We start from the raw sequence: 11,338 nt of genomic DNA, 5'->3' as shown, positions 1-11,338 counted from the left end.
TTTACAACTTTTGTTCAACTAATTTAATATTTTTTTTTTTTTTTTAAGTAATATTTATTTTATTTATTTAAATATGGGTCTTTGAATAACCCTTTGGAAAATAATAATGTTTAGTTTTTCATTTTACGTTTGTAGTCATTTCTGACATGACATAATTGACATAATAGCAAATGACACTTGACAGCAATAGTGTCTAAATAATGTATAAGTTGAAAAAGAGGCGCATTATTTTTGTTTTATTTTGAATTTTAACTTATGCATTTTCACAATAAGTGAACATAATAGTAGAATTGCTTAAAATAAACGGCAACGTAGTGATATTCTTATATCTATACTTTAAAAAACAGAAACCCTGGCTTCCGAAAATTATCCCAAGGTACAAAGAAATGTTCAACTTTTACCAATAAAATTTACTTTATTTTATTTATGTTATATAATTCTTGAATTTAAATAATTATATCGTAGAAGATGCTCGATGGGTGGTACTGTCGCTCTATAGCGAATATGCAGGCTAATGAAGCGGCCAGTGCCAGTAATAGCATAAGTGTCGATCCTCCACATAGTCGTGATTCACGGAAAGACTACTCTAGCGACAGCAGCAGTGATCCTGAACCAGAACCTAATTACAAAGCGCAATATTTAACACTGAAGAAGAAACTCAAGTATCTTATATATGTAAGTAATTTATTTTAAATTATTTTTTTTTTGATTAATAGGCAGCATAAGCTAATTTTTACATCATTACTAACTAGAATTAGTGCAAGAGTATATTGCTCATTGATTGCAATAATTTATTTGAATAAAAAACAGTTAGCCCAAGTATCTACTACAAGTAGTTAAGTTCATGTTATATACTTATAAAATAATGTAATAATTATATAATTATATTATTCCTAAACTTCTTAATATACAATGAAGTTATTATTCCAATATTGCCCTTTACATACTTGTATATCATGTTCTTAAAATTAAATATGAAAAGTTATAGTCTTCACATATTTATTGTGGTAGCAGTATAAGTATGTGGAGCCTGAGACAGACAACACACCATCATTAAATGTTCTAGTGAATGGGCTAATAATTCTTCAGTACCTTTATATTATGTGTAAAAATGAGTAAGCCAGTGTAAATAAAGGCACGCAGGACATAAATCTTTGAGTAAGGAATTGTTTTATAATTCTTACAGTGCCTCAAATAAAGTAGATCACCTAATCCTTCCATTTTCTGGCTATTTAAAGAAGACAGAGTACATCAATATGATTAAGATAAAAATAAAAATATTTTGACCTCTATTTTTGTTTTTCTTAATCCTTTTATATATAATTATTATTATTATTATATTTATATATTATAATTATATTTATAAATCAAATTCAGTTTTCAAAAAGTACTGGTCATTTTGAAAATATAAATTTTCTACTAAATATTGTTGCAGGAAAATGAATGTTTCCAAGATGCCTTGAGATGTAGTCAGAAGAGGTTATTAAAAGTTTCTCGTGATCGTAGCTTTCTTTTAGATAGACTTTTACAGTATGAAAAGCATGAGAGTACAACTTCAGACAGTGAAGACACAGAATCCTCAGATGATGCTACTTATAATAATGCTGAGGCTATGAAAAGGTAAGGTAATTTTTATTTTATTTTTTAATAGGGAACATGCCATGCATTGAAAGTGCATTACTGGTCATAGGAAAACATATAGGCTCTTTTCTTGAAGGTTCCCAAGTTCTATTGGTTCAAAAAAACAACCAACAAAAGCTGGTAATACAGATGTTTTGGATATTCGGACATCTAGGTGTTGCGGATGAAATTTCGATTGCTGGCGCAATGTTAGAAGGTGATTAATCCAAACAATCCCTTGGAACATTCATTGAATGGAAGATGGAAGATACAGAGCGATCCAACATCTCTATGCATAGCCAAACGATCAAGCACGTCGGCACACCAAGCTTTTTAGGTGCCAATTTGGCTTTGCAAACTAGTGTCTTTTTAGCGTTGAATAAGACTAGGATTACCCTGTCCCAGTCCGAGACTTTGTTTAACAAAGACTCGATTTCAGACATAACTTTGTTCCGGCTTTCGTCTACGTGTTTTCGAGAAATATTAGCGCGGCCGTTATATATGGTATCTGCTGTGCTTTTGTTTGGATAGCAATAAATATTACCGATTTGCAACAAATCATTTATATGCAGCAGAAACAGAGAAAGTGATGTTAGTAAACACCAGTATTGACGAATTTTAAGTCAAAGCACGCATCGTCTATAACGACCTTGATGCTCCGATCTGCCAAAAAGCTGGTGATTCAGTTGCTAATAATTTCTCGGGAAGTCCAACTTCGAAAGCTCTTTTTATCAAACGTGATCGAGCCAAGCTTTCTCTATGTCCAAACTGGCTGTCCAAGGGGATATTCCTTGGACTCAACTGCTTCCGTCCAACTATGTATTAGGTAAACTAAAAGATCACCGGCTGAGTGGACCCGACAGAAACCGCACTGGTGTTAGTTAGGTGGATCTAACAGTTAATAATGGACCCCATTATCTTAGAGAAAAAGGAGTCTATAGACCTAAAAAGGAATATAAAGTAATAAATCCACTACTTTTTAAAATAAATAAATATTTGTGAATGGGTATTTGATTTATATAATTACGTTATATAATTTTCGGTATTTCAAGTAGTCTTATGACATATACTATAGACATAAGACATGATTTGTTTGTAATTAATGAAAAAAAATGTTTTCAGGAAAAAGATGGACACTGGTGCAGTTCAGCAAGCTTTGTCCACACCGTCTTCGCTCAATAAAGGTCTCAATAATACTATGAAAAGGAAAAGAGCTGTTGTCCCTAAAAAAACACCAAATCCTAATAATCCTGTAAGACAAAACATGATATGCACATAACTAAAACTAACAACATTTTTTTTTCTGAATTAATTATTTTTATTAAAAATAAACTTATCACTATTCATTTAGTTATTTAAACTAAACCATAATAGTAAGTATGTCTGTATGTATTGTTAAAAACTGTAAATATTCTTGATGTGGCCATTATAAATGGGGACATTCGTCTAAATGTTTTTTGAATATTTCATAATCGTGTTTTGGTTGACAGCATCAATCTAGTGCTGCAATGATGGTGAAAGCATCGCCAGCACTAGGATTCAGCCTTTCGGCCAGCGACGGCCACATGACTCCCGAAGAGGTAGAGCGTCATCTACAATCGCGTCAATCGTACCTCGAACTTTTGCCTGAGCGGGCACCTCCTACTGTACCTACTGAGATGTTTAGCAATGACCCCTCACTGGACAGGTAAATGTTTTGCATTTTTGATAGTTTTTTTTTCACAACTTTTACAAGAAACACCTCCCTCAGTCCTTACAAAATGTCAAATCTCAACAATATTATACACAAAAGACTGTCGAGTTTTATTGTATGATATAACTGGCTAAGTTTTATTTGTATACATGCCTTTTATTTCAAATTTGTGATTAAAGTAAATTATTTTTGAGTCATGATCTTTTGAGATTTGATAATTTTATTTACCACCAAGTATTTCATGGTGACATTGCAATCTCCGATTTAAAAAGGCAGATGGTAAGCACAGCACATCAAAGAACCAGTGTAAAGACCGCATTTCGCCTTGTACGCGACAGCACTGTTGAAATACGTGCCATTTGTGAGTAGAGTTGTCGGTGAATTACAATGGAAATTACACATGAATATAACTCACACACCATGGATAATTTGACAGTTTCACTTATATTATACAGTATATTACGCATTATTTGATACCTAACAAATTATTTAATCATATATTTAATAATCATATGGAATGCTTTAAGTATAAAATAATATAATTGTAAATGGGAGCATTCAAATACAAGTTTTGAATTTTAAATAAGCAATTCTAACAACTTCCAGATGTTCACTTTTAGTGACATTTTGGTTCAACGGTGTTAATTTTTATCATTACCAATATATATTTTTATCATTAACTTAACATTCGTCAAAAAATATTTATTTTCTTTTAGTTTTATTCTGTTCTTTTACTTTTCAAGGATTTTTTTTTTAATGTAACACATCGAGATTTTGTATCTCTAATTAATTCAAATATATACAATAAATCAATATATATATGTATTATTAAAATATTTATTGGAAAAAAATTCAATGTTATCTAACGCAATGAGATTCGGTTTCTTTAAACAATTATTAAACAAAAATAAAGTTACACGTAAAAGATAAAACTTCATCCTTTTTAATTTTTGTGAACAGTTTTTAATATTCAAACCAGGGTCGCGGATATATATACATACGATATATATCATTTGATTTTTATCTTGATATAGGTATATTAATTCATTTTTTCCTATCTTCTGAACAACATTCATAGATCTATGCTTAAGGCCTAACTCAGAATGATACTTTTCATGATTAGTCGATTATAAATTAATATTAAAATAAAATTAGTTAATTTATCTCACAAACAAATGAAGATATAATAATAAAAGGTACTTGTTTTTTAAGTGTTCATTAAAAATTTCTTTTTCAAATAGATAGACACTAATTCCTTTGTTACTTTTTTTTTAATAAAAAAATGTGGTATTTGGACACTTGTTTTATTTTACAAATGCCAAATGCAATACATTTTTAAGTGTTTACAGAATAAAATTCGCTTCGTTTTCTTAGCCTGGACATATATCAGATATATATCGGATGTATATAAAAAAATCGGATTTTTGATACTTATTATAAAAATCGGATTTTTTCGAACCCTGATTCAAACACACAACCGCATTTATAATAAAGTGAGAGCACATCATATTGACCACAAGACACTTCGTTTTGTAAATTCTTACTAACAGAAATTTGTATCGCCTTTAAAAGAGTATTTGCTATTGTGGCCGCGCTATAATGTTTCGATGCACTCTATACGATAAAAATTGTACCCATATTTATTTATAATATAACCAAAATGCAAAAACATATATGTATATTGTTTTTTCAGTGAATCTAACGACGTTCTGGAAAATTCGCCCAATGTTGAAGAGTGGTTTGATTAACAGTATCTGTCCATCACCTCGGTGAAGAATATCCAGCATAAAATGGACTTAAGAAAAGAAATTATCTTAATGCACACTTTTGTCTTTATGTGTAGTTATAGGCAAATATTTTTTTTAATAAAAAACGTTACGAGTGTAAGTGACTTTTTATACAATATATTTAGGCATAATGTTTACCAACTAGTCGACAGGGAGACGTAGTTTTTTTTTAATATTTCGATCAAAATTATCTGTCTATCTCCAACTATATTTCCCAAATGTGTGGGTTTATTAAAGCTAGAGGCTGAGCTAGCTTTAATAACTAAAGAGTCAAGTCACTGGTTGTATGCTAACCTAAATATCTTGGGAAACTTAGACAATTCAGTTTTGACCTGACGTGTGTTTGAAAAGAAGACTTTTCCGCTTCAGTTCACCTAAGGATACAATAAAAAGGCCATATCCTCTTTTTTGTTGAGCACTCTGGTCATGAACCATTATCACGACTAAATAGTCGTGATAATGTCTGATGATAATTTAATGAACTGACACTGGTTCACTGGAAATGGGTATGCACTCTTAATTATCATCGTAGCGGGAATTGTGAAAAAAATTGAGCGAATATACGTCTCTAATTGAAAATTATGATTTTGCCGCTTGCAATGAAGTCACTTTGAGTTTGGAACATTCATGTCTTTGCCTATATATTTATTAACAATTACAACAACAATTAATTTAAATCTTGATAATATATATTATGTATAAAATTAACTCATTTGAACTCAATCAAAAAACTTAACACTAGCGTGACTATAGATTATCCTGATCCTATGCATAAGTGACGCTTGTGTTTACAATACGTCTCTGTGTGCGTGAGACGACGCAAATTAGATAATATTTTTTAAACATATATAATATTAATAATTCATGTAGATCCATATTTGTAGTAAGTGTAGAAAAAAGTAGGCATGTTATAAAATAAAACATTAAATATTTTTTGTTTAATGATAAATCGTGTGATGAGGAATCCTACCATTAAACTGTGACCAATATTTTATGTGCCATATTAAATAAATCTAATGCATCAAAATTAGACAATTATATTATTTACTCATTTGAATTAATTATTAATACATTATATTGAAAAAAAATATATGTATAAACCACTTCAACATAATGAAATTCTTCAAAGATATTGATAAAAATAAATCAATTACAAAATTAGTTGACAATATTATAGATAACAATATGTGGACAAATAAATATCACATATATATTTGCTGCATTTACTCTTAGTCGTCTCACGCACACTGAGATATCTTGTAAGCACAAGTGTCACTCATTCTAAAGGACGCCGATAATTTAACATGAAGGGGAAAGGAACTAGATATTTTTTTCGTAATTAGGGACAAGGAAAAAAAGAGCGTGTGAAATATGTACTGGTTAAATATTTATTTTAGACAATTATTAATAAGATACAATATGATTTCAAAGCGCAAGAGCAAACAATGTTTTACAATGAATTATGCTCAAATTTCCATGCTATAATACTTTACGGTGTAATAAACACAGTTTTCATATATTATATGCATGTATCCAATAAGCATTTATACTCTTACTTAAATTCATAATATACATATATGTAATATTTACCAAAGTTTGTAAATACATAATTTTTTAAAACATACTTATTTTATTGTTTCTATAGTTCAAACGTATCTACCATGCAAACAAAGCTTCAGCATGCTATTAATATATTTATAACAACATTTAATATTCAGTACCACTATACTACATTGCCTAAACTATCGCTAAATAACTTTATGGTACCAAAATAAAAAAATAAAATTTCTAAGTTTGTGAGATTCCTATATAAACTCATGAGTACATTTCAACAAATATTTCGTTATTCTAAATACATGAGCTAGAGGAGGTACATGGCATTTTTTGGATTACTACTAATCACGACCCGTTTATAACGCGTGATATTGCGTATGTCAATTTCGAGCATCATATTACTTCTGATACGTAAAATAGGTATATATAACACAATTGAACGTTGATAAACAATTTCAGGACAAACTGATATACACAGTACCACAAAGTTGCATTTTATGCTTGTTTTACTAAATCATATAAAAGGTCTGCATTCAATATCACAAATTTAAATATTGAAAGCTGATCGGTGATCCTACATGCTTGTTTTTTTTTGTTTGATAAAACAATCAACACTTAGTTAGTATTTGTCGATTGTTCAAAAAATACAATTTGACCACCTTATGTACATTACATTTGTATTAATTTTATATAACCATTAATTTACAATTCTACTACAAACAGATTGCTTGATGCTTGATTTTAAATAATGCAGTGTTTATGTTATACAAATTAATAACAAAATTTTGTAATTAAATTAGGTACAAAATAGGGTATATCAGTTAAAGGAACAATATTAGGAAATGCAAAACTTAAATGACACTTAGCAATCATGTTGTGTCTACTCTAAAACAATTTCAGTTAAATCTCATTATTAATTTATAAATAAATGTAGCTATTAATTTTTCTTTTTGATTTATACATTATTTTTAAAAGTTAGCAGTAATAAATAATTTTACTTAGTAAAACAAGATTAATAAATTAAACAGGTTTTAAAGTAGAACAGTTGCCATTTTTATAACTTATTTTGTTTGAATTGGCCAAGTACTTGGCTGTCATGCTACCGAACTATGTAGAAAACATGTGTTTTTAAAAAAAAAAAAAATATAGTAAAAAAAATGTACAATGAATAAACAACTATTCAAACTTATATACACATGAATTTTTTTTGGTACAGTATTATACCATGTTTGGATTCATCATTATATAACTATAATTTGCACTGCAATTTATAAATTTTCGTAATTTCAAATTTTATAAAGATAGGCTTAAACAAGCTTCAACATTACAATACCTTAATTACGTGAGATAATCTTATGACGAAAATATTATTTTATACCTGTTAAAACAATAAATTAATAGACATGATGACATAAAAATGTTATGGAATACATTTCAATAGAAATAACCTAACAAAATATATTACTGTTGTCTTTTTAATCTTATAAAATGATTAACGTAAAAATATATTTCTTTTTTAAGCAATTTAAAGTTTACAAAATCTGTAAGAGAAAAAAATATACCTATGTTTCTTGACCAATCAGTGTTATTATATAATCATTTTGTAAACACTGAGAGTAATTTCAAGTTATATGCAGTGTTTCTTTTAACTAACACAAATAAACAGAACATAATATGAAGATTAGAACTGGTCTGCCAGCAAATTACAAATTTCTTGTGAAACTGTTTCTTTACTTGATCTCACAGTGAGTCTAAACATTTGAGCTTGTTTATTTGGTTCCAATCTCATGAGACAACCTACTTGTTGAACTCTGGTGTGCACTATACCCGCACAAACAAAATTATCAGGATTCGGATCAATACCATCAAGTAACTGCATACCAAAACCAGCTAGTTTTGTACGTGTTGCTGTTAAATCTATGGATCCCTGTGCTTTAAATATTTTTTGGGCCCTCTGTTGTTCACCTCCTAAGTTTTTCCATCTCGCAAAGAAAGATTCTCCATTCATTTCTGTTGGTTCAAAGAACTTATTGAGTGTCAGTGGAAGTTTCATAGAAATTTTTTGGGGGACATTGTTGTAAAGAAATGACACAGACATGCTAGGACTATCAAGAAAATCTTCAATACATTCTGCAGTCAACATTTGTTGAATTTGAGCACCTGCTTCCAATACTGGTTCCATAGGTTTCATTTGAACATTGAGCTTATGTAGATCATTCCAATGCAGTTCAGGGCGTACATTTTGTATTGGAGATTGTGTTTTATTTCCATAAAATAAACCAATTCTACCCAAGTTTTGCCTGTATTCACTTTTAACTCCTATTTGAATAAGATCATTTTCAAAAAGTACTCCATTGTTTTTGAACAAAAATTTTTTTATATTATTCTGTTGCACTGTTGTTGGGCTAATTTTGGGTGTTGTATACAAGTCACCTAGGACATCTAACAAACCATTTCCAGTAGGTGCATTTGTACCAGGTGGAGTGGATAAACCAAGTAAATCAGCACTTGAGCTGTTTGTATTTGCTATGTTATTAATCACTGGAGCTGGTGTAATATTTGGCTGTGGGCTTTTTGATTCTCTTACATCATCAGGGATACGACCTGGCTTTTTCTTTTTGAGAACTGCTAATATTGATGATTCCCTTTCTGGGAAGGCTGGCATCTCTTCCAACACCGTTGCTAAAACATCTGAACTGGCAACAATGCTCAACTGCAAATATTCAGAGGCCCTCTGTTGGAGCTCTACATCAGCAGATCGCAAATTTGAGTCTGCACGGAAAACTTCCTGTACCCTGTTTTTTATTTCTGGGAACAAATTAACAAGTTTGATATAGGTTGACAACAAAAGTGCTCTTGTTGCTGCAGAACACAGATGATACTTGGAATGAAGAAGTTCAAACTGGACTAGTGGAGATGATCTAGTATCACCAGCTATTAAATTTCCAAATTCACCAAGAATGTACCCCCCCACTTTAACCATATTTTCATGACAAGTTGGAGCTTGTAAAGCTTCAAAAACAGTTTTAGCTGCATATCCTTGGACTTCTTCTCTGTTTATTACAATTTGAATAACTCTATACCACACTTCTTCTGAAACATAATCTCCAGCAATTCTAATAAGATTTAAAATAACATCCACATACCATGTAAAGTCAGTGGCATACTTTTCAGCTAATATGGCTACTTTTAGAACCATTTCTTCCCTTATGGAGTAATCAGCTGTTTCTAAATAAGCTAACATTTCTTGTACAATTTCTTCAGCATTTGTTTTATCACACATAGCATATAGCAAGTCGACTGCTTGCTGTCGTACAGATACATCTTTTTCCATTTTCATTGAAAGTATTACAACTTCTTGATGCTTTTTGACAGCTTCATGGGAAAATTCTGATGTTGCAAGATGACACATAGACTCAAGAGCTAAGTATCTCAGATTAGTTTCCCGATTACTTAAAAATTGTCCTAGTTGATTGCATGCACGAACTAGCAAATTAGGCTCGCTGTCATTATGAATAATGAGACTTATTGCTTCAAAAAGTACAGCATTTTTTGCATTTGAATGTTGAACTTTTTTTGATTTTGGAGGCTCTTGAGCTTTATTGAAGATTGTTTCCAAACACTCAGATAAGCGACCTCTTACTCCAGGTTCCTCAGATGGTGGTGTATAATTTTGTAGCAACCGCAAAAGTTTTACTGATAGCCATGGAGCAGGAACAAAGTAATAAGTATAATCCTGCAAATCTGTGTAGCTGGCAGTAACTATTCTGCTTAATCGAGCTACAGCGAGAGTTACACAACCTTTGTACTCATCTGGATTTTTCTTCACAAGTGCATCTATAAGTGATGTTGCTGCAGTGACAACACCCATATGTGGGTCATTTAATAAATGTATTATTCTAGAAGTCCACTCCCCTCCAGGGATGATTTCAGGGGACTTTCTAAAGAGTCGTAACAAACATAGAGCAGCAGATTGCTTTACAACATCCATTGTATCACCAGAAACAAGCAACTTTGGTATTTCAGTGCCAAAGGCTTCAGCCATATCTTTGCTCCCAATGTTAGCTATGCATTGAAGTGCAAGATTCACATGAATAGGGTTTCGAGACTGCAAGTCGTTTTTAATACTTTGAATAATGAGTTTAATTAGATCACTATTAGTATTCACCAAAACTGATATAAATAGGTAGCCTATTTGTTTCTCAGAATATTTGTTGGAAGAAAGTAAATTAACTGCTTCCATGTGTCCGAAATCGATATCATGACCCAACAAGAAGATAAACAGAAGTTTACAGACATACTTCTTTTTCTGATAGCCGTCAAGGGTTTTGTCGCCTTTGAACTTACTGCGGATATTGGCCAGTTCTTTATTGATTCTTTTAATTTCTGCTTCTTTGCTTTTACAGTTTCTTATATCAGATATAAAAACTGCGAGCCCTCGCATACCATCTCCCCTCACGGCAGGCATATTGCCAAGAGACTTATCGAACACCAGTTTTATGCCTTTTTTTCAACTTGCGGGAATAATATTACGAACCAAAACTATAACGATATTTAAAGCGAAATATTAAAGTTTCGGCTTCAATTCCGGCTTTACACTTTAGTCGCCGTCATTAAATACTATATCCGATTCGGCCACTGATCTTCTACAACGCCTTCCCATATTATCTATGAAATTGAAACG

General features: G+C 31.0%; 2 protein-coding genes across 2 annotated transcripts; one reads left to right on the top strand and one right to left on the bottom strand.

Moving 5' to 3' along the window:
- Nucleotides 1-190: 190 nt before the first annotated feature.
- Nucleotides 191-5,324, top strand: LOC125068172 (INO80 complex subunit E). The gene is made up of 6 exons (XM_047677211.1): nt 191-376; nt 466-675; nt 1,436-1,620; nt 2,743-2,872; nt 3,111-3,307; nt 5,007-5,324. The coding sequence occupies exons 2-6, from the start codon at nt 469-471 to the stop codon at nt 5,059-5,061; spliced, it is 774 nt and encodes a 257-aa protein (XP_047533167.1). The 5' UTR covers nt 191-376; nt 466-468; the 3' UTR covers nt 5,062-5,324.
- A 2,810-nt stretch (nt 5,325-8,134) lies between these two features.
- Nucleotides 8,135-11,338, bottom strand: LOC125068110 (AP-2 complex subunit alpha). Its single transcript, XM_047677123.1, has one exon. The coding sequence runs from the start codon at nt 11,120-11,122 to the stop codon at nt 8,336-8,338; it is 2,787 nt and encodes a 928-aa protein (XP_047533079.1). The 5' UTR covers nt 11,123-11,338; the 3' UTR covers nt 8,135-8,335.

Source organism: Vanessa atalanta, chromosome 13 (assembly GCF_905147765.1).
Source record: "Vanessa atalanta chromosome 13, ilVanAtal1.2, whole genome shotgun sequence".
NCBI classification, from domain to species: Eukaryota; Metazoa; Arthropoda; class Insecta; order Lepidoptera; family Nymphalidae; genus Vanessa; species Vanessa atalanta.
Note: the sequence above shows the minus strand (reverse complement) of the source record. Positions and strands in the feature narration are given on the sequence as shown.

Excerpts from the sequence above, each read along its gene's own strand:
- LOC125068172 (XM_047677211.1), top strand. The coding sequence starts at position 469 with ATGCTCGATGGGTGGTACTGTCGCTCTATAGCGAATATGCAGGCTAAT. Across the intron at positions 676-1,435 it reads AACTCAAGTATCTTATATAT|GAAAATGAATGTTTCCAAGA; the intron begins GTAAGTAATTTA and ends ATATTGTTGCAG. Across the intron at positions 2,873-3,110 it reads CACCAAATCCTAATAATCCT|CATCAATCTAGTGCTGCAAT; the intron begins GTAAGACAAAAC and ends TTTGGTTGACAG.
- LOC125068110 (XM_047677123.1), bottom strand. The coding sequence starts at position 11,122 with ATGCCTGCCGTGAGGGGAGATGGTATGCGAGGGCTCGCAGTTTTTATA.